This window comes from Penicillium chermesinum (assembly GCF_028974085.1).
Source record: "Penicillium chermesinum strain IBT 19713 chromosome Unknown utg000002l:1.0-5270490.0:1.0-5274688.0, whole genome shotgun sequence".
NCBI classification, from domain to species: domain Eukaryota; kingdom Fungi; phylum Ascomycota; class Eurotiomycetes; order Eurotiales; family Aspergillaceae; genus Penicillium; species Penicillium chermesinum.
Window position 1 is genome coordinate 3,674,636 of NW_026695312.1, and position 26,503 is coordinate 3,701,138.

The 26,503-nt window shown below is 51.5% G+C and overlaps 8 protein-coding genes across 8 annotated transcripts; 5 read left to right on the forward strand and 3 right to left on the reverse strand.

Moving 5' to 3' along the window:
• Positions 1 to 387: 387 nt before the first annotated feature.
• N7468_002234 (putative DNA repair protein (Rad57)) lies at positions 388 to 2,217 on the forward strand (the record flags this gene model as incomplete). Its single annotated transcript, XM_058471531.1, has 3 exons — positions 388 to 413; positions 572 to 895; positions 960 to 2,217. 3 exons carry the CDS (start codon positions 388 to 390, stop codon positions 2,215 to 2,217), a joined length of 1,608 nt encoding a protein of 535 aa, XP_058334672.1.
• Positions 2,218 to 2,635: 418 nt separating this feature from the next.
• Positions 2,636 to 4,683, forward strand: N7468_002235 (Zn(II)2Cys6 transcription factor; the record flags this gene model as incomplete). Its single annotated transcript, XM_058471532.1, has 5 exons — positions 2,636 to 2,706; positions 2,768 to 2,820; positions 3,050 to 3,358; positions 3,419 to 4,019; positions 4,119 to 4,683. 5 exons carry the CDS (start codon positions 2,636 to 2,638, stop codon positions 4,681 to 4,683), a joined length of 1,599 nt encoding a protein of 532 aa, XP_058334673.1.
• A 1,465-nt stretch (positions 4,684 to 6,148) lies between these two features.
• Positions 6,149 to 7,637, reverse strand: N7468_002236 (oleate delta-12 desaturase odeA; the record flags this gene model as incomplete). Its single annotated transcript, XM_058471533.1, has 2 exons — positions 6,149 to 6,555; positions 6,641 to 7,637. The coding sequence occupies 2 exons, from the start codon at positions 7,635 to 7,637 to the stop codon at positions 6,149 to 6,151; spliced, it is 1,404 nt and encodes a 467-aa protein (XP_058334674.1).
• A 555-nt stretch (positions 7,638 to 8,192) lies between these two features.
• Positions 8,193 to 8,660, forward strand: N7468_002237 (uncharacterized protein; the record flags this gene model as incomplete). The annotated part of the gene is made up of 1 exon (XM_058471534.1): positions 8,193 to 8,660. One exon carries the CDS (start codon positions 8,193 to 8,195, stop codon positions 8,658 to 8,660), a length of 468 nt encoding a protein of 155 aa, XP_058334675.1.
• A 677-nt stretch (positions 8,661 to 9,337) lies between these two features.
• Positions 9,338 to 14,971, reverse strand: N7468_002238 (putative TMEM1 family protein; the record flags this gene model as incomplete). The annotated part of the gene is made up of 10 exons (XM_058471535.1): positions 9,338 to 9,934; positions 10,027 to 11,100; positions 11,156 to 11,429; positions 11,614 to 12,193; positions 12,297 to 13,394; positions 13,493 to 13,672; positions 14,093 to 14,321; positions 14,371 to 14,625; positions 14,686 to 14,851; positions 14,907 to 14,971. The coding sequence occupies 10 exons, from the start codon at positions 14,969 to 14,971 to the stop codon at positions 9,338 to 9,340; spliced, it is 4,518 nt and encodes a 1,505-aa protein (XP_058334676.1).
• A 577-nt stretch (positions 14,972 to 15,548) lies between these two features.
• N7468_002239 (putative membrane-tethered transcription factor (SPT23)) lies at positions 15,549 to 19,905 on the reverse strand (the record flags this gene model as incomplete). Its single annotated transcript, XM_058471536.1, has 6 exons — positions 15,549 to 15,680; positions 15,733 to 18,179; positions 18,264 to 18,896; positions 19,024 to 19,135; positions 19,197 to 19,655; positions 19,732 to 19,905. The coding sequence occupies 6 exons, from the start codon at positions 19,903 to 19,905 to the stop codon at positions 15,549 to 15,551; spliced, it is 3,957 nt and encodes a 1,318-aa protein (XP_058334677.1).
• Positions 19,906 to 23,238: 3,333 nt separating this feature from the next.
• Positions 23,239 to 24,592, forward strand: N7468_002240 (AA9 family lytic polysaccharide monooxygenase; the record flags this gene model as incomplete). Its single annotated transcript, XM_058471537.1, has 3 exons — positions 23,239 to 23,308; positions 23,371 to 24,067; positions 24,253 to 24,592. The coding sequence occupies 3 exons, from the start codon at positions 23,239 to 23,241 to the stop codon at positions 24,590 to 24,592; spliced, it is 1,107 nt and encodes a 368-aa protein (XP_058334678.1).
• Positions 24,593 to 25,429: 837 nt separating this feature from the next.
• On the forward strand, positions 25,430 to 25,897 carry N7468_002241 (uncharacterized protein; the record flags this gene model as incomplete). The annotated part of the gene is made up of 1 exon (XM_058471538.1): positions 25,430 to 25,897. One exon carries the CDS (start codon positions 25,430 to 25,432, stop codon positions 25,895 to 25,897), a length of 468 nt encoding a protein of 155 aa, XP_058334679.1.
• Positions 25,898 to 26,503: the final 606 nt, after the last annotated feature.

Here is a 26,503-nt window from a genome sequence, read left to right on the forward strand (position 1 = left end):
GATTGCGTGCAGGAAGCGACCGCGAGCAAACGCAAAGAATAATACTTGTACTTGTGACCTACATAGTGAATAGCATTTTGTTTCAACTTGAACCTTAGAAGTTCTGATTCGTGAGTACTGAAAACTAAGTAGTACCTTGAAAAACGCAAAATTCTTGAAAGTCGAATCAATCTTTCGAGGTTGGAACGTTCAGACTTTCGGTTGAAATATATTCGGGGAGGTTGCGAATTGGCAAGACAACTTCAATTTGGGATGATCGCAACGCACAATATGCAGCGACAGAAAGCTTCTTCGCTCTAGGCTTGATATGGATATCCAAAACATAAGATAAAATTGAGTTTTTAGTTTCAAATCCACTAATTCGAGAAGAACCTGGCCGTAAAATGCATGTTGTGCCTGTTCATCATCCACATGTAAGGGACTGATGTGATTGGTTCCCGACGGAGCCTCGAGGGTCGCGTCACCGAGCAGCAACTCAGATTCTCGTGATTCACTCCTATGGATCTTCTAGCCGTGCTGCCTGACTTCGTGATCAAACCATATGCGCACATCCTCCCCCGCTTGAACGCAGCAAGATCACCGTTGTCGATCTCATCACCCTCGACACGCTCGAGATCGCGAAACGCGCCCATGTGCCCCCGGCGGACGTGAGGCGGCTCGCCGCGAGTGTCGTCGATGCCCTACACACCGATTTGGGGGTCGAGAAAACGCCCATAGACCCCTTGGAAGATGAGCCTAGCTCCAGTATCGATCCCAGAGCAGTGTCGACTAGTTTCGGACCGTCCACGAGACTTCAGCCGAGATGGAATACTATCAGCACTCTGGACTCCACCATGGATGGGCTTCTTGGAGGCGGGATCCCCACAGGATATGTGACTGAGGTGACGGGCGAGAGGTAAGGCAGGAACAAGGGCCGTTATTTGGCCGGACCCGACGTGTTCTGACTGTTCGCGTTCTAGTGGAAGCGGCAAGACCCAGTTCCTCCTCAACCTCCTCATCAGCGTGCAGCTGGCAAAGCCACACGGACTGCGAAAGAACGCAATATACATCTCAACCGAGCATCCGCTGGCGACCAGCCGGCTTGCCCAGGTGCTAGAATGCCATCCGTACCTTTCTGCTCTCCCTGCAGGCCAGGCGCCCTCCCTCCAAAACATACTGGCGATCAACGCCATGGACCTCGAAACGCAAGAGCATATCTTCAATTATCAGCTTCCAGTCGCGATAAAGAGATACAATGTTGGCCTGGTTGTTGTGGACTCAATTACATCAAACTATCGCGCTGAACGAACCAACTCCAACATCTCTGCTCTGTCTCATCGGTCCACAGAACTCGCTAAACTTGGCCATATGCTCCGCAATCTTGCCGCAAAAGAAGACATCGCCTTTGTGCTAGCCAACCAAGTATCGGACCGGTTCGATCGTATTGAGACCGGCGAAGATTGGGGCCCACGCCCCAATATTCCGCCTGCACTAAGCCAGAGTGCAGCTGCCCGGGACTCGGGTACAGCGTCCCCCCGCCCTCGCAATAGAACGGAGATCCTCGAACCTGCAACACAGTCACTACAAGATGAGCCACCTTCATCCCCCGCATCGTCACAGTTCCCAGTCCCCGAAGACGACCAATTCGACGGGACTTATCTGCTCGGCAATGCTGCGCGTAACGAAGCTATGAGCTTATTGCACCAGGAACGTTTCTTCACTGGTTGGGGTGACAGTCCTTGGTCTGCCACTTCGACCCTCAAGACGCCTGCTCTAGGCTTCTTTTGGTCCACACAGATTGCATGCCGAATTGCTCTGAAAAGAGAACAGACGCGAATTGCTATCGCACCATGGGGTGGTCGATACCCCCTATCCACTCCTAGAGAGCAGACGGATATCGGTCCGCAGGACACAGGAAATGGGACAGATCCGAGGCCCGGTTTCTTATTGGCAAGTGAAAGCCAGACCGAGAACACAAAAGCTGAGCCAAAACCTCAGGTGCCTATCCAGAGCGAGGAAGTGCCTGCTCTTCCCTCACCGCCAATAACAGAATCCCAAAAGCATGCTGTTCTCTCGAAGTCTGATTATGTCACCAAACGGACCATGAAAGTTGTCTTCGCTCCTTGGACTGCAGGTCCGATGGAGTCGGACAATGAAGACGAAGGAACGCCGAGACCCAGGGAATCGTTGAGAGAAACGAAGTTTGAGATATGGAAGGGGGGTCTACGAAGTATATGAGATCCAAGGCTATATCTCAGGATCAAAATAGTACCTGCCGAGGTTTCTAAAGCCAAAAATGAACATAACCCTACTTCCAACCGATCTATCGAGTAAATGATCTTTCTTCCGTGAACCATGTCATACCGTGCAGCTCATTATATCTGCTCTCTCAATCGACCTTGTGCTGCCTCCCAGTGCGAGTGGGTCGCTTCGGCCAATCAAATCTGCATATCGGAGGTTCCTTCCTTTCCTTTTTCTGGCCCCTCAGTAACTAGTGGTCAGCAACCACCATGCATCCATGAATCGATAATGACTTCCTTCTCCACGATTTCTCCTTTGAACGAACTTCGCAAACTCTTGCATTGGGGTAGTACTCCTGTGTGAGCTTGAAATAACTCGACGCTACGTCTGACCTCGGAAGTAATTCCTACGTCCAATGAATTCCGGGCCTATGCGCAGCATGAGCAACAAGACAAAGCCAAAGCAAAGACCAGTTACCTTCTCTGGGTTGGTGGCTATTGTATCTGCGTGGACTCTGTGTTTCATTGGATTCGCTAACCCTGAATAGGTGCTGGACCTGCAAGGAACGTAAGGTCAAGTGTGACGAGAATCCTCGGGGCTGTAAGCAATGCGCACGCCTTGGCGAGAAATGCGGTGGATATAATATTAGGCTGCATTGGGTCTCTTCCTCTACTGACCAAGGCTCCGTGAAATCCCGTAGCCTGGGTGTCGGAAGGAGAAGAATCGAGCGGGGTGAGTCTGGCCATCAAAATTGGTGATATATAGATGCTTATCATAGGAACAGATTCGATCTTATCTTTCAATCTTGATCAGATTGATAAGTTCTTAGATGATATCGAGAGTGATGCTGCAAACGGGGTCTTGTCCACTTACGGCCCTTTCACAGCATTCTCATCAACTACTAGCATCGATCCCTCATTACCGCCACCACCACGGTTAGAAGGATCCGCTGTTGCTTCCGAAAGCGAGCGGATCAAGTCTGTCATCGAAGATGTCGAAGGGGTATCCAGCTGGAACAGTCAGCTAGCGACGGTTCAATCCATCTTTCCAAAGCTCAGTACCCAGGACCAAATGCGACTGGCAAACTACATCCATCTCCAGTTTATTGTCTCCAGTTTCGTTGAGGGCAATGAGCAGGGTACGAACAGTTCGAACCAAAGGCCACGGATTACGCATCGGATTGCAACACACATTTCAGGTCTAAATACACCTTTATATCCTCAACCCCAGTTCTTATTTCTCGAGGGACCGAAGACAAATGCCCTCTTCGACTACTACTCCACCCGCGTCGCTAACGTCCTTCAGCCCCTTTCTCACCCCGAGAACCCATATCGGTCGATATATGTGCCATTAGCCGTGGAAGGGGTTTTCGAGATGGGTCAAATTGCCAAAATGGTAGCGCCATGTGTCAAAATTTGCACTTTCCATGCGATAATAGCTACCGCGGCCTTTCATATGCATGGCTCCGATGTTTCTGGAAGCTCAGAATACCACAAAATTGGTCATGTCCAACGCCAAATGGCACTCAAATGCATGCAGCTTGCCCTACTAGACGAAACTCTTCCCACAAACTACCAAAGCTTCATGACCGCCATGATGTCTCTCCTGACAGTCGGAGTAATGGAAGGTCGAATCCTCGACTTCCACGTCCATATTCAAGCAATGATCGAGCTTCGGAAGAGTCGGCGCGACTGGAAGATCCTCAGTTCTCAAACCCGCCAACTCAACGACATGAGCCGCTTCCTTATCCTTCTCTCCCGCACAACCTCGCACTCCATCCCAGCCCCAATAACTCTCGAGTCCCAGCAACCCCTCCCCTCCCATCCAATCCCGCCAGCGCCTGCCCCTGCCCCCCTGCTTCTCCTACCTCTACGGCATCACAGCTGACATCGCCCAAGCGATCGACGAGAGATATGCACACTCCGCACGCAGCTCCACCACCCTTTCCTCGCAGCACAACATCCAATCCCCGATCCCTTCGCCCTCGCAGCTGAGCAACTAGGCAACAAACTCATCTCATGGCACCTCAGCCCCGACATTGCCCTATCCATCTTCCCCACAGACCCGTCCATGCAACTCATCTTCTCCCACCACGCACAGGCATGGCACGCCGCCGCCTACATTTACTATCTGCACTGCATCCAGGGCATCCCGCCACTAGGTCTGATGGAACATGTCGCCCGGGTTGCGTTCCATATGCATGCGGTGGAGGACCTGAAGCTGCTTACACCCGAGTCTGGGCCCATGGCGCCGATCACGTGGCCTGCATTCGTGGCGTCGTGCTGCGCGGTGCAGAGAGAGACCTGGGTGGAATGGTGGGGGCGAGTGCAGTTTTATCGGATCGGGGGATTGGGGAGACAGTTTGAGGTTGTGAAGACTGTGTGGGAGGAGATGGATTTGGGGACAGGAGAGAGTTGGGTGGATATTCTTGGGAGGCGGGGGATTGAGGTTTTGGCGTTGTAACATTGGAAGGTGTGTGCCGCATTCTGCAATTTGGAGATGAAGATATGCATGACTTACTCGTAGGTTTGCTAGTAGTTTTCATTCAACTTGCTCTTGTTGGAGCTGTAGGTGGATTTGGCTTTTGGAATAAAGCATCAACTTAATGTGCCACTGCAATCAGTTAGCCGATTCGTTTGTTCTGGCTGTATAGTTCATCCATTACTGCCAGTGGGCTTGGATGAGAATACCTACCATACTCGATGTTTCAATGCTTAATGCCAGTTGGTTTACGTCTCCTAGCCGTTTCTTGCAATCCTGACTATCTAATTCGAACAGAACAGTGTTCACCAGAGAGGTTCGAAAGATTGGCCGAGTCCATGGACGTGCTAGTAATAGACTCTGTTCCTAATTTAGTATGATCAGAAGTCTCGGTCAAACATTGCGTAGGTACGGTTGTCGAGCATTTCACATACAAGTTCTATTACAGACACATATCGTCCCGGTGGGGATTTGCCTGAGCAAGCTTTCTTTTTCTTTTCTTTTCTTTCTATTGAGATGTTTTGATAGAATTGCTGATCGTTCGATAAAGGTTTCGATGAAGATTTGAGATGCCAGTAATCCTGTGGAAGGATGAAAGAATCCCGTGTCTGGAACTATAGCTGGTGAAGGCTTCTCGATCCCGGTATTGTTTAGGAAACCCCGGTCAATTAAAGCAACTTAGTATCCTCAAAACGAAGCTAAGATTCATTTGGAGAATACAAAGACAAGAAATGTCCCAGCCTACTCAGTCGCACGATATCTAGTGACAAAAGCATGAGCCCCCCAAAGAGGCAGACCAGCCCAATCAGATCGACTGAATATGAAATCCTCTGATTGGCCGGACCTCGACCCCGCTCTGCAACGGGTTTCTTGTTTTCTGCTCTTGACGTCGAGCCCTTCCCTGCTGCCTGGTTTCTTTTTTAAATCTGGCTTCGTTCGCTCTTTGCCAGACTAACGTACAGACAATGCATGGATCGACGACTGCCTCAGTGCGAGATGGCTGCTCAAATGTTGACACCCGCCAGCCACAAGGCGCGGACTAATAAGACATACAAGGCAATCTGCCCTATGCAGAGTCTATTTACGAATTACAGCAAAGCTGACTTATAACTGACGAAGAAAAAAAAAGATGCAATAGTGCTCAAGCTGGAAACTAACGAAGCCGAACTCGACCTCTCAAGCAGCCTACCACCGCCAACCTCTTAAGGAAAAGAAGCAGAAGAGCAGATCTAGGCTATATCTAGAGACCAACAAGAAAAAGATTGCTCTCTATCGCCAAGCCGGGGTGTATGCACGCCAACAGATATACACAGATAAGTTCGAAAATGGGAAAACAACGAAACTCAACAAAACCACACCGTGACGGGGGCGAAAATGGCTGGGCAATTTTCACCGGAGACCAGATCCGCCCTAATTATGTATCTTTTATCTTTTATCTCTTTTTCGTTTATTTGCCGGACTTGCTGGGAGGGACACCGATGCCGTTCGTGTTGCGGTAGAACAGCACACCGTGGTTCTCGCCCGTGGTACCCTCGGAGGGCTCGACCCACTGGCAGATGCGGGCACTGGTCCACATCGCCTTGAAGAATCCCGTCCAGCCGGTGTGCGCCTCACTGCGGTAGTGTTCACCCATGACGCCCTTGATGGCCTCGGAGGCCTCATCGGCGTTGTAGAAGGGGATGTTGCTGACATAGTGGTGCAGGACGTGGGTCTCGATGATGCCGTGCAGGATGTGGCGGCCGACGAAGCCAAAGTCACGGTCGATGGTGGCGGCGGCACCGCGAGCGAAGTTCCAGGACTCGGGCTGGTAATGAGGGAGGGTGGGGTCGGTGTGCTGGAGGTAGGTGATGGCAACTAGAGAAGCGAATTGTGTCAGTTTGCGGGTCCGGGATCTTTTCATCTCTTGGATGTGGTGCTGATTGATTTTCAAGGAACTTACCGAGCCAGTGGTTCACCCACAGGTAGGGGATGCCGTACCAGACCAGCAGGTTGAGCCAGCCGTAGGTTGAGCCAATATAGTACAGCACGGAACCAGTGATCAAGAGACCGAGGTCACTCAGAGCAATCAATTTAGCATCCTTCGCCTCGTACAGAGGGCTGGAGGGGTTGAAGTGGTTGACACCACCGAACCAGCCGTTAGCCTTGCCCTTGCCGCGGCCCTCGAGCTGCTTCTCGTGGTTGTTGTGGCCGGTCACGTTGGTGATCAGGTACATGGGCCAGCCGAACAACTGCTGGAGGACGAGGTTGAGGGCGGTAACGATAGGAGTCTCCTCCATCAGCTCACCGAGTTCGTGGACGGCCTTGCCAAGGCGGGAAGCCTGCTCTTCACGGGTGCGGGGAACGAAAACCATGTCACGGGCAATGTTACCGGTGGCCTTGTGGTGCTTGCCGTGGGAGATCTTCCAGGAGAAGTAAGGCACGAGCAGAGCCGAGTGGCAGATCCAGCCAACAGTGTCATTGAGAACCTTGGAAGGAGAGAAGGCCTGGTGACCGCACTCATGAGCCAAAACCCACACGCCGGTACCGAACAGACCCTGGATGACGGTGTACAGCCCCCAGAGAGCCACACGAGCGGGGAAAGAGGGAACGGTCTCGGGAGTGACATAATTGTGGAAGAGGTAGAAGACGGAGCCCAGGACGGCGACATCTCGGAAAACATAGTACAAGCTGGTGATGGCGGATCGGTGGAAACAGTGTGCGGGGATGGCATCACGGATCTGCTTGATGGTGAAGTCCGGGATCTTGAACTCATTACCATAGGTATCCAGCATCTTGCCGCCGTTGTCCTGTTCCGAAGCCATGGAGGACAGAGAGGTTGACGAGGGCGATTGGCGAGGGCTATCGAAGGGGGAGGCCGTCGTTGAGTTGGTCACCGAGGAGTCCGTGGTGGGGTTGCGGTGCAGCGCAACGCGCTTGGGGACAGCAGTGGACGCCATGCTGAGAATCGAAGAGCGAAGAACGGAAAGTGAACAAGACGGTATATGCCCAGGGAAAAGACGAGCAAGTATGGGTTTTATGAAGGTGGTATGACCAGGTTAGCCGAATCCTACTAATGTGACAGGATTCTCCGAGGACCAAAGCCAACCAATCTATTCTGGTCGTCTGTTGGGGAAAATCAGATGTCAGTTGACAATTGGAGCCGCCGAGAGCGGAACAACACCGACCTAATGGGTTTGGCAAATGTCCAGCTGCCAGGTTCTTCCTTGGATCTTTAGAGTTCTGGCGGTTACACGGGGTGGAGAAAATGTGAAAGAAGAAAAGAAGCAGGACACTCCAGAGCTGAAAAGCTGAAGAAAACCCTGGGGCCGATCGAAGGATAAGCGAAGGGGGGGAAAAAAACGCAAATCGATAAGGGATGATTATGATTGTTTCCTAAACCGTGGACGAGGCCAATTCCACCAGGGGAAAATGTGAAAATTGGGAAAAAGGGACCAACCCAGGGATCCCAGAAGTGGGTCGTGGGAGGGTATTTTTCCAGTACAGGTATGGTCATGTTCCGTTTATTACGCCGAGCCCCTCTGTTAAATAGTGCGATCCAGGCAGCGATTGAGGTCTCAGCGGAGCCCCGAGGACTGAAATTTACGGTACGGAAGTATGGAGCTAAACGCTCTTATACGGTAGTCTGTAGCGTGGCGACTCCCCAGGGACCCCAAAGGTCCAGTCTGCGCTCGAAGTGCATGAACGGGGCCGATCTTTCTCCTTGTCAGAGTCTTCCATTGGGCCAATTGGCAGATCTCACGCCACCCTGCTGCACCTCCAGCCACTTCAAACAACAATGCGAAATAAACATTCGGGTGAAACTTAACACGACCCACTGGGACGAGCTCTTCACGTCCGGGGTGTCTACGCTTAATACAGGAACGATCGATGTGGTTTGTATTCCCTGTGGCCTCTGGTCTTGCCCTGACGGGGAATTTACTAGTACTGATATGCTTACTGACATGTTTCGGCCCATGTGAGGCGTCGATCAGCTCTATATGGGATCTTCGGACAATCACATGCACGCCCCTCGAAAGACGGTGTGTGTGGATTGACTGCTTCGAGGGCCTCGGCGGGTAATTTTCGTGCATGCGCGCAGGCGTCATATAACGCGGAGCGGATTGGCTGATCAAGATCAGCGTGGCAATGGCCCTCACCGATGGCATGTGATGGGCCGAGCCTTTCGATAAGATTGCCGAGCGATAAGAGATCCCATTGAACTGTGATGCATAATACAGAGCATCTAGAGCGACTCGACTGTAACTGATTGGCAAGCATTCCGGGTAGGATACCGCAGAATACGACAGCCGACTGTACAATGTAGAACCCCGCTGAGAAGGGGCGAGGCTTGTTGGGCGAGGGACGGACCCGCTGAGGTTTTGTTGAGGAGCTCCCCCGCCAATCACACGGGGCCCCCACTGTTATTTTGGAATTTGCAAAACGCAGTTCCCGCCGTATGCTCCATGCCGGGACGTACACACTAATAGCTCGTCAATTCACCCATCGACCAACCTTATGTAGAGCGGAGTTTAGGTAGTAAAGGTGTATGCGAGATGCGATCGATGGCCTACAGCTTATAGTATCAGAGTTAAGTGGGACATTCATCATTGACATGAGTCGTCTATGTACAATTCTGCCTCTTTTAACAGCCCTACGATCAGTGGACCTCTGCTCGCCGCTCAGAATCTACCAGCCAAGAGGACCCATTCGGGTTACCCGAAGCGCTCAGGCTGACAGTCGTCTTGCGCAAATCGGGCAAAACGAGCACTGTCTCCCCATGGTTGCGGTAGTCCGCTTCACAAGGAATAGGATCCCGCTGCGCAGGCGGGATCGCCAACCCTGTCACTGGATCCGTGGTGGCTTGCGTAGGAGCAAAACTACGGATCTCGAGCCCGGGCAGGAGTAGATGTCCTGCCTTTTGTGGTAGGAGAAGGATTGTGAATTTGGTGGTTTCGCCGTCCCGCGCGAGGAAGGTACCCCGGCGTCGGCCTCCCAAGAGCCAGCACTCGGGATTGGCGTGCATCTCGAACGTGCACTCTAGTGGCTCACCGGCGTGTTCTTGGCTAGCAGGGGGGCACCAGCGGCGAGTATGGCGGAGGCACAGTTCTGCGGCGATCATGTGGCCCACCGCGGCATGGGGAGTGCCCGCAACGGACGCATCTTCGCTTGGGTGGAGCTGCAGCTCGGCCGTGTGCACGACCTGGATTTGGGGGATCTCGACGGGGATAATAATGCTGCGGGGTGGGGATGGTTGCTTGAGCGGGGAGACGAATGATAGGGTTGTTCTGATGCAAATGTTAATATGGGAGGGGAATGCTATAATACCTTGTACGCAAATCAACTCACATCGTGCCACGCAGCTAGCCATTTCCGCACATCATCTGTGCGGTCTCTGAGCCCGCCCAACAATTCTTCCCATCGGACGCTTTTGTAAGGTAGCATCTCCACCTCTCGTAATAGGCCAATGACTTCCATGTCCGCAGTACTTAACTGGTTCCGGAAGCTGTTCACCACGTGCGATGTGAGCAGTGTGGCGTATTGGTGATAAGGGCTGGATCTAATAGCGGTGGTGAAACACTTCTCGATCGCATCGATACATTCGTCGTTCACGCAGGTAAAGTCCACGCGGAGACGCAGACTACGTCCTGACGCAGTGGCCGCGCTACTGCGCGGACGGATCTTGTAGAGCAAAGACGCAGGCTGCTTCGGGAAGACGTCCAGAGTGACGGGGCCCGAGAGAGTCGATTGGACGTCATAGGACTCTGAACTGGGTAAACTGCATTGGGCGATGCGGAGTGGGATCAGCATGGCGGGGCTGACCGTGAAACGTGAGAATAGTACATCGTCCTTGAAGATATCCTGCACATTGACAGATATGGGCAGCGTAGCGACCACGCTATGCACGGCTGAGAAGGAGAATTTCCCCTGTCCAGTCTCATAGCTGACCTCTGTCCGCGCAGATAGAGTGGTAAAAGCTTCTTCAACAGTATAAGGAATACGGAGCCGTACAAAGGATTTCGGAGGCAGTTGGGTGAACTCAATGGCCCCCGACTCGTTGTTCGCCGAGATATTCAGCTCGCCATCGACCACCTCAGTCTCCGCAGTTCGAAGCCTGAGCCCTGCTGTGGCTGGTCGTACACGGATTGTGCCCCTCTGAATGTCATTCCGCCCGCTATTGAGTTCCAGCTCTAGGGTGCGCATTGACTCCAGGTTGATCAGATGTGGCGAGACTACTGTTGCCTGTAGACCGTCCGATGGGGGGTAGCAGAGGATGTGTGGTCGGGGGTCTGCGTCTTCTGACTCGACGGTTTCTTGGAAACCCACTGGAAGCCCAGAGTGTTGACCACTGTTGAAAATGAATAGGAGATTATCGGTTTTCATTTCCACACGATCCACATAATATTTGCCTTGTAATGTAGTCTGAGAGAGTGAGTTAGCTGTGGACATCATTAGACTCTCTGATTCAAACACATACGGAGGAATCGATGAGGATCTTCGTCTTGGTTGATTTAATCGTGAAAGCTTTGGCAACTTCAACCCAGTGCTCTGTGCTTTGGGTGGCGTTAACGCCCACCAAGCGTACCTTGATTGAGTTCACGTCGATTTGCGGGCCAAGCAAGAATCGCAAATACATTTGAATCTGGAAACCGTCTTTGTCGTCATATAGCTGGATTGCCGGGTCTACATGTAAGTCCGCAAAGAAGTCACTCAGGGGTGCAGTGATATCCTTCTGCAGGCCCCCCCAGCCCCTCGAAAAGGTCAGAGACATAGACAGAAAGCTGTTCCTGTTCTGTTAATGAAGATGGTGTAGATGTGGCCTTTTGTCTGTCGGAAAGCCTCGATTGCGAATAGGCAGCAAACTTAGAGAGCAGTCTGAGCATCATCCGAACATAGTCTTCATTACGCTTGAGCTCCTTCAAGCATCGGGCATACAGTTCCAGCATAATGCCTTCCAAGACAACCCAGAGCTTGCTGCCATAGAATGGAGCCAATTCATGGAAATAAGACGCTGCTGCCTCGTAATCAGCTTGGCGGAATCGAAGAATGGCGATGTCCGCAAGGGCCATTTCAGTAGAGTTTGTACGGCTGGCCGCCGTATTATGACGAATGATGTGGTCTGTGAGGTCTTCATAGAAGGTCAAAAATAAGTCTTTTGACTCTAATGCGGCCTTGAGAGAGAGAAGACTAATTCCAGAAAGCGGGGTCCGCTCTGGTTTTTCTTCTTCCTGCAGCTTCGAGGATTCATCGTCGTCAAGAGATACAGTTGTAAGGTCCTTTGGTCCTGAGCGGTGACTATCATCGAAAAGCAAGCCAAGATCGGTCCACTTCTCGGACCAACCTCTTCGGTGTGCAATCTCTTCGAGCGATCGTCGGGCTAGAAGGAGTAGCTCGCCTCTTGCAGAAGCAAGTTGCTCTGAGCCAGTTCTCGAAGGGAAAACGGAGGCAGCCTTGGGATGGTCGATAGTCGAGCGCCGTGGAAGTGGGCCGGCCGTGTCTGACAGATCTTGCGTCACTGGACGATTGGAACGGTTAGCGGCAGATTGTATTAATGAGCTCGTACGACGCGGTGCATCTGCACGGCTCTCTGCCGCTGAAGCTTCAGCGGCTTTCTTGACAGCGATGATAGAAGATTCGGGGAACCTTCAATCCAGGGGTGAAGGTCTGGTCAAGAATTTGCAACGCCGCTGAGTAAGCCCAGGATGAGACCATATTGTTAATGATATGATATTTGGCTTTCTCTTCCACATCTTTGAGTCCGGACTCGAGGTCGTAGCGGAGAGTGCGTGCCGCAAGACTGATAAACTCCGTGGATCTCGCACATATTTCTGAAAGCGTCACGAGGTCCTCAAGCTTGTTCGTCTTTTCATTGAGACTCAATGATGGAGCTTTTGCTGCCCTGAGAAGTAATGTCAGCTGTCGGGAAAAGACATAGGTGCGGAAGTTGAAGATGGAAATGTCGCTCGACAGAATCATCTCCCGGTACGGCATTCTTGTGGAGGACAATGGATAATCCTCTGGTCGTATATCCAGGGCAGAGTAATCCGCTGCGTTGACACCATCCTTCGACTCCCCAGATTCCAATGCCTTTTTGACAGTTTCCACCAAGTCCTTACTCGATGTCAGGAGAGTATTGCCATGCTGCTCACCAGGCTCTTCAAGCTGATCGCGAATAGCTGCATCCAGGCCCACGGAAAGCTCATCGTATCCAACCAGGGCATCTTCGAACAGGCCGACGTTCTCGAAACCTCGTGCAAGCCCTTCCTTGAGTATGAAGAACGTACAGAAGTTCCACCCGGGAAGACTTCGCTGCGAATCTTTTTCTTTGATATCTTCTTCGTATTGAGCGACTCGCAGGTCAAAGGACGCCAATATGCCATTCTTCATCTTGTCAATTAGATCTTCAAGTTGCTCGCTCAACTCGGGTGAATTGACTTTGGCATCTTTAGGCAGACGCAGTTGTGCCACGCGATCAGTCGCTGTCTTGGATGACCCGTTAAAATCCGCCTTAACCTTTTCCAACACGGTTGATGTGCTTCGTCCCCATTTTGAAGCAGCCGCCGGCGCCTTCTCTGCCCCCTCGCCGTTTTGGACCACATGTAGAATAAGCCATTCAAATGCGTCGTGCTTCTCCTGGCTACTCCCCCGGGTGTCTGCGAAGTGCTCGATGCCCCCTGCGCCTTGATCCAGTCGCGCAATGTCTTTCGCGCAGTAGCCTTATAGGTGTCGTTATCGTCACAGCGAAGGAGGAAGACTTTCAGATACGGAGTCTGTCGCAAGCCGGGGATCTGGTGACGCCTGTGGGGGACCGCACTGGAGGGTTCGCTGGATGACTTGCGCTCGCCATCTTCGGCAGAAATGAAGCCGATGCGGAGCGATTCGATCGACCGCACGGGGCGGGCGGGCGATTTCCAATGGAGATTCTTTAGCGGGAGTTTTGATTCTATAATAGGCTGCACTGAGGAGAACAAGCCAGACGGGTCCGTGTATTCGACTGCGAGCTCTGTTAGTAGACTGACATTCCGGCCTTTGGGGTCATTGTACCAGTCACATTGCTCGAGGCCGCCTGCGTGGGGTCCATGATTCCCGCGGTTTAGGAGACAGTCAATGGAGCATGCCGATTTTCCCAGAGAACGCAGAGGTGGCAGGAGTTATGCGGTCGACGCAGTCGCGGGGTGACGCTGAAATTCAGAACCCCCGAAGGCCAGCTATGGGCGCCGCACAGGCCACATCTTGGCGCGGCGAACCGCTATATAGATCACATGAATCACTAAATATATCAAGTCTGCGATGTATATTTAATAAACTGATCGTATACCAGATGGCTATTCTGGTTACTTTAGTTCCCAGATGCTCAACATATCGGTCCCCTTCCCACTTTCATACGATCTCTCAGGTTTTACATGCAACAAACGCTTGAAGCTTCCCCCTGATGAATTATCTGCGAGGTTAATATTGATACCATCGCCTCCCGTGCCAAAATGTCCCAATGTACGCCTTTCAATGACCATGGGGGGCCCTGTTTCCGTTGGATCTTTGAAGAGAGGAAACTCTAGGCAGACTAATACTCCACCGGGGGCTAGAAGTTGTGCCATGCGCGATGCCCACTGAGAACGCATCGTCGGATGGAGAGCACAGAGGAACTATATGCATCGTTAGATAGGCCCATGAATATCAAACTGGAAGCCTCACTGTGTAGTCGTAGATCACGTCGAACTTGTTTTCATCCTCTGGGCGCGGTGCAAAGAAGTCTGCTTGTATAAAAGCAACAGTACCTCTGCTTTGAGTGCCATTCCAGCTGGCCCCGAAATTGTGATCTTGGGGATTTTGGAGCTCGCGATCCGCATATTCTTTTGCTGCCGAGAGTCCGATTTCCGAAACATCCAGACCGTAAGCATCAAAACCGTGGAGTGCCAACATGACGACATCATAGCCCCTGCCACAACCCTGAGCGCCACGGCATTTTGTTAGTAGCAGAACAGACGCCAACCAATAGAATAGACTCACAGGTACCAGAGCTCTTTTCCTTCGTCCGTCAGGTCCCGATGGAGACAGAAGATCTCCCCGTTGCTCCAAGATATCTATCAGCGCAGGCGAGGGCTTCCCTCTATCCCAGAGGGTTTCTCCCGCCTCCCACAACTTTGACCATGTGGAATTGTGAGTTTCAACGGAGCTATCTCGTCAGTATGGTGGTACTAGTATTAGTATAACCTAGCATTGTGGCTCACTTGTTCGCAAAGTAACTGACTAGGGGTGCTTTATCGCCCGGAACAGGAGAGTCCGTACTCGTCATCGTGCTGCTCAAGGAGGTGAATCAACACTAACGAGTGCAGAGGGGATGTTATTCGGAGAAAGTGGGTATTGAAGGAGATTATTGAGGGCTGAGGATTCAAACGCCGAACTCCGGAGTCATACGGCGATTATAAAAGAAGGCCACAGCGATCCCCGCAGTGTCTTCTGCTCCCGCTTAACTTTGGGCCACTATCTGCCGAATCAAGCCACCCGGGCCCAGATCAAAGGGACCTTCACTCTGACGGTCTTGGGGCTAGTCAAATGACACGCTACTCGGGAATTACTAGTATAAACCAGGCGAGGACTGGAAATTGAGATAAAAATAAAGATTCATTCGTCTATGCTAGTAGGCCTGTCAGCCATGCTCCTGAAAGCTTGAGTGTATGTAGTCGTACCCTGTCATTATACGCAGAACAAAAGAGGCAATTGCCCAGGAAATAGAAAAAAAAGGGCAAAGAAAAAAGGGGGGGGAATGGGGAAAAACTGAAAAATGAAAGATGAAAAACGAATGGCGTAGATGCCATACGCGAACGCAACACCCAGCCCCAGAAAGAGGAATGATTAAACTTATGAAAGCCCTATATAACCGTTTCCACAGCCCGCTGTGTGTGGCGAGCCTTCAAAAAATCAAAGCTGTCCGTGACGCCTTGCCAAAGCCCAGGAAGATAGTTCCGAACCCAAGCACAGATAACCAAAATCAGAAGAGGAATCTAATAAAGAAGTCAGCTTGGTACTTGATAGGGGATTAATGCTGAGACTTACCCAGAAGAAATACAAATTCCGGTCACTTCCCAGCCCCTTCATGCGTCGTGCTTGATGTTCTCGGAGGTGTTTTTGCTGCTCGCGTGAAATAACCTTGCGTCCAATAGTGATGTCCTGGAGATCAACCTTGTTCGACGGCGCATGTTCAATGGCCACAGGAGCGGTGGATGTGGATGTAGATGTGGATGCAGATGCAGATGCAGAGACGGCGGTTTGCGCCTCGAAGTGCTGATCCAGAGCCGCCTCTGTAGCGGCACGCAGAAGAGCACTCTTCTTGATCTCAGCTTCAGCCTCCCGTTCGTGCTGGTGCGGATAGAGTTCATCGTATGAGGGTGGCTGGTTGTGGGTTGAAGTAGTGTTGCCCTTCAGGTAATCCCACCATCCGTCTCCAACCGCAGGCCGTTGTGGCACTAGATTTGTTATTCGTCGCATCATATCGTTGGCTTGGTAGTCCGGCATCGCAGGCATTGCAGGCATGGGCGGCAGGGCAGGAATGTTCGGGAATGCATTTGCCACACTTTGCTGGAATTGGTTGATCTGCGCAGCAAGCTGGTTGCGCCATGCCACGATAGCTGCTGGTGGGGAGAACCCAGGTCCATTTCCGGAGTTCGTGCCTGGTTCTGTTTCCGCGATCGGTGGAGCAACATCGCGATGCATACTTGACCGACGTGAAAGACTCATCTGAAGTGCATTCTCATCCGATTCATCGCTGTCCAGCTCTTCGCTACCAACAAGTTCTTCGGAGTCATCAACTGCGTGATCCAGAGATCCCGAAGCTGACGAGGCCTCCCAAAGCGAGTTGAGAGAGGCAGAACTGCTGTGTCTGCGACGTGAGGAAAGAGAGCCAACGCTACGAGATCGGTAATGGCGAGAAGGAAGTAGAGCAGCTTGATGTGCGGGGAGAGTTGTGGCGAGGTCCGCAGGAGTGAAGCCACGAATACTGCGTATGCTGGGAGTGGCACCAGCCAAGCGAAGTCGGTTGACAATGTGAGCATGGCCGTGAAGTGCAGCCAGGTGCATCGGCGCATTGCCAGTATTGTCCTGCACATCCGGGTTGGCACCACGAGCCAAGAGACCAGCAACGAAGCGAGTCAGGCCCAAAGAAGCTGCAAAATGAAGCAGACTCTGTCCAGTAGCACTACGAGAATTGAATCGCGGTGGTCGGGGACTATCGTCCAGATCGATAAACTCAAGGTAGGTCAACATCTTGGAGTCAAGATCACTGAGTTTACCTTGAGATTCCAGCCCAGGCACTTGACGTTGGTGCCCTCCTGAAGAGCCACCTTGCATATCTTGTTGCATGCTGAAAACGGAATTTGGATCGCTACCCATGATCTGTTGAGCGGTCTGGAATGCATCTGCTTGGCTTCCCAATTTTTGACCAAGAATGTTCAGCGCCAAGCGGTACATCTGAAGCTCGCGGTCATCAACATATCGGAAGAATAGCTGTTGCTTTGGCATCAAAGGTTGCGGTTGCTGAATCTGACCAAATGTGGGGTGCTCGTGCTTGAACATGACTGATACTAGCCCTGGCTGGAGCGCAGGGGGCGTCAGACAATTCAAGCATTTATCGCCCCAAAAGGTTGTGGTTGTCGCAAGTGTATCCCCAAAAACAACCTCCATTCCAGGATAAAAGCCACTGCCCAACAACGTAACTTCTGTCCCTCCGGTGATCGAACCTTCCGCCGGAACCAACTTATGGATCACAGAAGGAAGACGAGTGGGCGTAGAAGCTAGGGGAGGCCATATCTGACCCGCAGTATTAGCGCCAAGTAAGGCAAGATTCTGGTCAGAAAAGCCGTTCCGCCCCGAGTTGCCCGGCGTCCCAGGACGACTGGGGTGAGCAGAGTTTGGTGCGGAGGTAAGAGGCTGCTGAGCCAAACTATCCAAACTTTGTCGCTGAGCGGGAGTGGGGTTAAAGAATGGGTTGTTATCGTTGCTTTGGTTGGGAGTAGGTGGTCCGTTTCCGTATTGTCCAGACATGGCCGAAGGTGTCACAAACGGGCGTTCTGAAGGTGAAGCGAACCCTCTAGCTGCCACAAGCTGTGCTGCATTGTGCATTGCTGAGTTCGATGACTGGGGAGACTCCATTCGGGTCATTGTCAACTCAGATGGTAACCGTGCAGAGCTGCTATGCTTCCTTCGTTTGCTTTGTGGGCCAGAGAAATCAGTTGGAGATGCCTGCCGCGAAAGAGTACGAGGAGTCTGCGAATTCGAAGAGAGGCCATTAGCGGCTGCAGCGAATGAACTAGGAGTCAGCTGATACTGCGAATTGAATCTTTGCTGAAGGCCCTGCAGATCCGTTGGTGACTGTGGTGTTGCGAAAGCACCATTCGCATTCTTGTCAAGGTTTGAACCGGAGGAAAAGACTCCTGCCCGGGAACCTGGGTACCGTCTGGTATAGACGGCGAAGGCCCGGTGGGTACAGGAGCTGGGGGAGCTTGTGTCTTGTGATCATCAGTGATCATGATCGAGTTGGTAATGGCTTGTGAAATGACATTGTTTAAGTGATCCTTAATTGTGAAAATGACCTGAAACCCGATCTTTTCGTTTTGATGGCGACAATAGCAAGCAATTCGCATTGGAAGCTCCACCTGCCTTGAGCCAGGGGGGGAGACTTGATGAGTCGTTGTAGTTGGTCGAGCTATTCTTCGAAGGCTCAACCCATTCCTTGATCTCGCTTGTATTGAAGACAATGACCCTCTTCTCCTCATCTTTCTGGAACAGTTCATCTTCTTCAGGTTTGCGCTGCTTCTTTCGTGAAGCACGTTTTCGCTCACGCTGTATACAACCGGCGCAAATCTGAACGTCACCACCATCTAATGGACGGTCATTCTCCAGGGACCTATCCCCTGCAGTGCGCGCAAAAGCTCGTTTTAACTTTTCTCGGTCTTGCATGGCACTTGTACACACAAGGCTTGTGTACAACTGTAGGGTGTCGGGTGTAGGTTCAGTAGAAGGGGAGGCGATGAATTTAAGTTTCGAGATGGTGTGAGACGGAAGGCGTAGCTTCTCCACGCCTTCTGGTAAGGGGGAGAGGGTGAGGCGGATAGGTATTTGGGTCTCGACGCGAGATTTGAGAGACGTTGGGTGGACTGTGAGAATAGGCTTGACCGAAGGTGTATTATCCGTTTGTGGTTGAGCAGTAGACGAGCCATAGGATGCTGGGAACGGATAGGAGGGAGGCGATCCAAAGTTCACGCTCGGTGACATTGAAGTGTGCATAGGAGATTGCCCATTCATATCAATGCCTCCAAAACTTTCTTCAAGGAGCGAAGATGGTGAATGTACCCCCCCAATGGGAAGTAGGCAGTTTTCCCTTTCCGTTGCGAAATTTCGTAGGAAATGGCGACTGCTGCTCAGGGAGACCAAACGAAAAGAACGGGGATCCAGCGGCGGGAATCTGGAAAGAATTAGAATTTCGGAAATCAGTACATAAGGCGTGTACAGCAGGCACGACTTACCGATGTATCAGTGTCCTCATTCGATTGCGAAGCCGGTGGCGCCTGAACCGTTGAAGGGCTCCATACGTTCATTTTGGTTCCATTCGGTGTGCTCGGGTCAGGGTGGTTCGAATTCTCAACCTTGAGCGGACTTGGGCTGCTAGCAGCGCTTTCGAAATCAAAGGCCGCATCCATTGCCTTATTACTCGACTCCAGGTCGGGGCCTTGACCCATAGAATAGCCGTCCATAGGGTATGAAGGCTCAATCGTAAATGGTGACTCTTCTTTCACGGAGGACAGTTCAGGGTGCATCCAATCCTCCGTCGAGAACCCGGCGGAGATAAATGGGTGATCGCTGTGGGCGACAGAATTCGTCGAGGCGATCGACGCCTGTCGCAGGTGATTACTAGGAGACTCCGAAGAGGAGCTGTGGCTCGAGTTGTCAGGGGATTCGGCTGGTGAGTCGGCTCCCATGAGGGGCTGTTGCCTTAGGGGGGTGCGGGTTCTGATAAGACTTCGAGGATTCCGGCATGGCGTTTGAGTGTGGGTTTGTCACCCGAGCGAATAGATCGTCAAAATCTCCTCCGGCAGTATCTGAGGGCATGTTGAGTTTGGCAGGATCGAGGAAGTCCATGTCGGCATGGTTAAAGGTGGCCTCCATTTCATCGTCCATGATGATCGGGTCCAGGTTCGGAAACGCGGGTGAGGAGGGTGCCTCCGTCGGTCCCATACTTTGCTAACCCCCTGAAGGCCAGTTCTCAGGAGGTTGAAGGAGGAATGCGACGTGCCGGGACTGGTCTCCTATCCGAGTACGGGTGTTCAAGTACAGATGATCGAGTTGCGACGACGTCAGTTGGGCAAAGCGAGGAAGGCGGAGCGGATGAAAGACACGGTGTTCCAGGGCAGGTCTTCCAAGACCTAGCTCCCGGGACGGCTGGTCGATCTCAAAGTGGTTGGGGATGCTGGGGTACAGAAAGTGACTGCCTTGTGGAGTCCAGAAAGGAGCGGGAAAAGTGTGAGCGATCCAGCCCGCTAAACCCGGCAGAATCTGGAAGAACGGGAACGTGCGAGGCGCGAATTCGACTTGGCCTAGCCTCCCATGGCCTTTTTACAATTATTATGGAAGGAAATTGCTCTGGGGCGTGCGTGCTATTGTCAAGCAGAATTAGAGGTGGAGCTGGGCCTCGGAGCCGTTTCTGTCTACGATTCAGCAGGGTCTTCCTGTTACACTGACTCACGGCGGAAAGTCTACCTTATTATTTCACGACAAACTTGCCCAAAGTAGATTAGCTTGGTAAACCCCATACACTTATATTTTACAGCAGATAACTACAGGATCAACAGTACACCAGATTGGTCCGTACAAGCTTCGCGGTGGCTATTCAAAATGATAGCAAATGATTATGGAGATTGAACTTTGGAAAGTAGTATCTAATTGTCTAGAATGCCTATGCATCTAATGACACAATTTAGGCGAGAATCGGTTGGCCCATTTCCTTGTATGTAAATAGACAGTAAGGTATATACGAGGCTAGTGGCGAATAGGAAGGAAGGGGCGCTGGTTTAGAGGCCTCGTGTTCAGCGATCCTTGGCGCCTCAGGCTACCATCGAGCGGTGACCAATGTAGGCGTTACCCGTAATACACAAGCATCACGATGATTTGTCCATCTCCTCCCTCACATTTGAGGTCCGTGGGCGCAAGGTATACGTCGAATTATGGACCCTGTGTGTTGGCCCTGGGGGTTTCCAAGATTGAGAGGGGTCAACATCTATCTGTACTACCTATGCAATTCGTGCGACTGTTCAGGCTAATTGGTAGACTGTAGAAATGTGAAAGCAGCCCAGCAGTGAAAGCCAAAAAATGCGACGCTTGCATTGCTCATGGAAGCGCAATATTCCGAAGTAACCCCTCTTAGACGGTCTGGGCTCGCTCAGGCTTGCGAGGCAAACTTAAACAGCATCATAATCCACCCTGGGTTGACCGGAACCTATAATAGCTCATCCTTTTTACCTTGTCTGAGTCACCATCGCACTAGCGCACATTGTTTTTGAGGAGGGAGATAACTGAAGCCCCCGGGGGGGACAAAGGTACGCTTAGGCGAGTCTTCCATCGGTTACAACTCTGTCGCCATCTGATTAACACCTCTTTATGGATGGCTACGCTTGGTGGGGGATAATTTGAAGTAAGGAGCTCGGATTTGCTATCGCGTTCGTTCTCCAATATCTTTTAGCAGGCCCCCCCGATCAATTGCCGCTTCGCGTTAAAATCAACGGAAGTAATAGACTCCCGTCATCTGCGCCACCCGGGCACTGGAAGGGGCTCAAGCAAAGTTTGAACTCGGCTATGGGCTCGCATTGGAAGAAGCTGTGTATCTTGTCGGCTCTAGAGGCACTTTTATGCCGCTAATTTGCGATGCCATCAATTGACTTTCCATATAACTTCTAGTGCCGATAAAAGCGTGCCCCCGCTTCCGCAACTGTACTTGGCAGCAAGGCACATACGCTATGCAGTAGGTCTCGAGAACTATCTCGTCCTTTGTCCCGGCACAATATGCCCTGTGTTTGCTATCAAGGGCGCGGACAGAAGTCCGACCGCTCCTGGGTGCGCTCCATTCCCGCAAGAGGATCATTGCTACTTTCCCTTCAACCCCATCTCAATAAATGGTAGAAGGTAATTACCGTTTTTGCACATCCCACATCAGTCGATCTCAAGTTCAGCGTAGGGAATCTTGAAATGCACTAAACCAGGCCCAGGTTTGCACGCCACTGCTTCTCGGGCTGTTTGATTCTCATTGATGCAATTATACGTGTCCATGCAGCAAGCGGCCGAGCCCGGGGCCTTGAGAAGAAGTCTAGATCATAGCATGGATAATCTTCGAATTGCACTAGGATAGGTGCGGCGTATCGGGTCCACCAAATGTTTCAGAATAATTCTCCGTGGATGTAGCCCCCTCACGGGAGCAACCTTCGTCTTGATTGCTGTCAGGGCGGATGGAGAAATGATCAACCTCATGGGTGCTCCTTTCTTCGCATTACGGCGAAGCAACATCCAGAGAGCATGTTACTGAAACCCCAGCCAAACTGAAGATGATCGAATTCTGGACCTGTCCCCCTGCTCATGCACGGGCCACGACTTTTATACTGCTTTGACAGCTTAACGGCTTTGCTGCATTCAGAGTTTCGACTAAAGTTGCCATCGAGACTGTCCCAATGCTTTAAGGGAGATCTAATCATAATGGACACAAAACAAGCAGGCCACAGTCACCCAATTGCCGCTGAGATATAACTCTTGGCAGGAGACCAAGCTTCGAACTCCTCGACAGCCATGGCCCTCAAGAGGGGAGTTTTTAATGAACTCAATGGACAAAGCGCACGTCAAGCGACCCATGGACGTCATCTTCTCTGTACGGTCTCCCTGTTATACCACCGAAGGTGGGGTGTTCAGCCGGGTGGCTGAAACCTTGACCGTCGCAGAAAGCCGCCCAAGACCGACAGCCTCTTAATGGCCAATTTGATCGAAGCGCCATGCTCCTATTCTCTTTGGAAATACATATGTTGATTATAATCCCCTATTATGGTCTCTTGGCAGTCTAAAGGTCTTCCTCTTCATTTACCTGCTACTCTTGAGCTCCGCCCTTTCGGTTTAGACATGATTCTCCACCTATGAACGACCACGCATCGAAACGAGAATAATTGAGGCCACTGTAAACGTCGGATAAATCAAGGGAAGACAGCCATGGTGGAAACCACGCGAGCAGAGTGGAGACACAGCGTTCTTCCGCCCTGAAGGATGGGCCTTGGCGTTTCCTCTTGAAGGATGAAGAAGCAGTATATAAAGACTGCTTGGGCCAGCGGCATGGTGCTTAATCCTTCTCGTATCATCAGTTTTTCTCGTTCCATTTTTTTTTTTCAAGGTCTAGTACCCTTCCGTTCTCTTCGCCGGGTTGACTTCATTGATTGAAGTCCCCATTCACTCATTTCTTGTTCGCGACTACACTTGTTCGTGGACTCAAAATAACGCTGTGCGTTTTCTTCTCCGCCTTCACAGGAAACAATAGAAAAAATGTCCTTGTCCAAGATTTCTGGGCTCATCCTTGGCTCGGCAGCTTTGGTGGCTGGCCACGGCTATGTCAGTGGTGCTGTAGTTGATGGCACGTACTACGGTGGATACCTTGTCAACCAGTATTCTTATGAGAGCAACCCCCGGAGGTCATTGCTTGGTCCGAAGATGAGACTGATTTAGGCTTCGTTGATGGCACTGGATACTCGAATGCCAACATTATCTGCCACAAGGATGCCAAGCCCGGCGCTCTCGAGGCTTCTGTCAAGGCTGGTGGCGAAGTTGAGCTCCAATGGACCGACTGGCCGTCAAGCCACCATGGACCAGTCATTACCTACCTGGCCAACTGCCATGGTGATTGTTCCAGCGTGGATAAGACCTCATTGGAATTCTTCAAGATTGCCGAGTCCGGTCTCATCAACGATGACAATGTTCCCGGCGAGTGGGCAAGCGACAAGCTCATTGCCAACAACAACAGCGCAACTGTCACCATCCCCAGCAGCATCGCATCGGGAAACTACGTTCTACGTCATGAGATCATTGCTCTCCACTCCGCTAATAATCTCAACGGCGCCCAGAACTACCCTCAATGTATCAACTTGAAGGTCACTGGTGGCGGCAGCGACTCTCCTTCCGGTGTTAAGGGTACTGCTCTTTATAAGAACACCGACCCTGGTATTTCAGTCAACATCTACCAGTCTCTGAGCACTTACGACATTCCTGGGCCTGCTCTCTACACTGGTGCTGCATCTGGCTCTGGCGCAAGCGCTACCTCGGCGCCAGCTTCTGTTGTGGCTACTAGCACTGCCGCCCCAACTGCAGTCTCTACTGAGTCTGCCTCTTCCTCCGTCAGTGTTTCCCCAGTCCGGAGCCCTTCGCCAATCCCCCCCTTCCTCCAATTCTACGATTCCTCGTCCCTCCTTTAGCCGACGCCCTTCGCGTCCTTACACCTCTACATCCCTCCCTGCTCCTGTTACCACCTTTGTCTCTGCACCCGGTGAACCTGACCAACCTCAGGGGGGCTACTTCCACCGTTGTCGACACTTCTTACGCCTGGACTACTGAGCAGGTCACTGTTACTAACACACCTGTGTTGCAGACCCAAACCCCTAAGCCCAATGAGCCCTCTCTTGCTACCATTACTGAGACTGCCACCGCAGCTCAGCCCACCGAGACATCTTCCTCCAGCTCTAGCACCGGCACCAGCTCCGACAGCGGCTCTGGCTCAAGCTATGACGCGAGCTCGTGGAACTCCTATCTCAGCACTCTGAGCGCCGACCAGCTTCTCAGCTTGGTACGCTCAACTATGAAGTGGCTTGTGACTGATCAGAAGCACGCTCGCGATCTGTCGAAGTAAATTCGCAGGTGTGAGATGAAGCGGATGGACAAGATGGTTGGCGTAGATGAGAACTAGTATCAGGATCTTTCCTGTTCTGGAATCTTGAGGGTCTAATCTAGGAGGCAATAGGTCTGTAGATTAGGTCTGTATATTCTTATTTCTTTTCTTCTACCTCCAGTAATATGGAGGTGAGAGGCACCTTTATAAGGATGCTTCTTTTCTGTTTTCGATTGAATGGAACTTGTTGGGCTTTTGCTTTAATTACTTTTAAGACACTTCTCTCACTTTCAGTTTAGGTCTTCGTGGGTCTTCTGGCTGCTATTCTGCGTTTGCATGCGGACCAAAGTTGGTACGCGTAAACAAGAGATACTCTTTGCTGTTTTTCTCTCACTGTCACCTCCTCGCCAACTTCTTCTCTTACCACTCTCTCTACCTTACTCCTTCTCCTATCTCTCATCTCCACCTCAAAAACCCTACGTATCCATCAACTTGAGTATGCCTTCATTGCCCCGCTCCCTCTTCTTGCGCATACGCGTTATCATCTTCGCGTCTGCTCAGTACCGTCACTATGATTGCCGATTTCCAGTTGGTCATCGAAGACATTTCCCACCTGCCTGAGATTAGGCTTTTGTTAACGCCATCATAGCAAGATGGCTTCTAAAGGGTCCTATGGCCACCTCAAAAAAGAGGGGTCCGAGGTCCCCGAGGCGGCGTCAACTTCTGAGCCGACTCGCGAACTCGCCCACGCCTCCATGGGGGGATAGACGCGAGGGCGAGCTCGGCCCAGATGAGTTGGCGTCGGTCTTCTCATTCTGCCGGCCCCGCGACCTTCCCCTCCCCCGTGGACTTCCTTCCATGAAGGAGCCCGACCGGATCTATATCACTTGGGAGGGCAGTATCATTCTCGAGTGGACGGCGACTTCGTGCACTCCGGCCACTGTCATGACTTTCAATCCGGTGCACGCGACTGAAGCTAGCTCGAACCCAATTCAGAGCTTCTTCGCTGGGGAAATAGGGGCCATGCGATTCGAAATCGGTACTCTTGAACAGCCCCAGGAGGTCCTCCTCCAGGGCAACCTTCACCACGGTATCAACGCCCATGGCCACACGTTGAATGGGAACAGCGTTTATGGAAGTACTACGAATGGCTATACGATTTTCGGCAGCACTACCCACGGCAGATCGGTTTTCGGCGACACCATTGATGGAAGCACGGTCTACGGTAACACTGTGAATGGCACGACGGTGTTTGGAGATACTACCGAAGGCCAGACCTTCTTTGGCTCCCGAGTTCGTCGCAATGAGCTCGTGCTCTACATGTGAAGATCCGCTGGAGTTGCATTTAGACATGGAGTGTATCTCAAGGAAGGGTGATGTGTACGGTATGAGAATTTGCGGATGTTTCAAGTCTGTTGTGTAGTCTTCTTTCCGTTTGCTCAAGAAGCTACGCATCCCGGAGGGGCTCTTTTAGGGTCCTCTCCCCCTCCCCCGCCCGACCTGTTTTAATTCTTTCGTTCACATGCTTTCTGGCCGAAAGAGATCGGTTTTAGATGGCCAGTGTATAACTATTGATACTCCGGGACTCAACGGTGGCCGCTGATGCAAGCCGTAGTATGCTTCCGTACAACTTTAGAAGTCCAGTTCATGCCTGGATACTAGTACATTCTATTTATACCGGATTATAATGGTATCAGACTTATCGTAGGTACTCGTTTTAACCGCACAAGGCGATTCTAGTACGTGTCAGCTCTATACTATTATTGCATCATCATACTTCCTGCAGATTATCTAGTTAGTGGTGCCTACTAGTACTATTATGCCTACCTTCTCGGCCATGGTCTATTTCATAATTCTCGTATATTGGCTATGTTATGAAGATGGTATTCTAAAAGTATATTATGGAGAGGGCGTACTAGGCTGCTGAATACT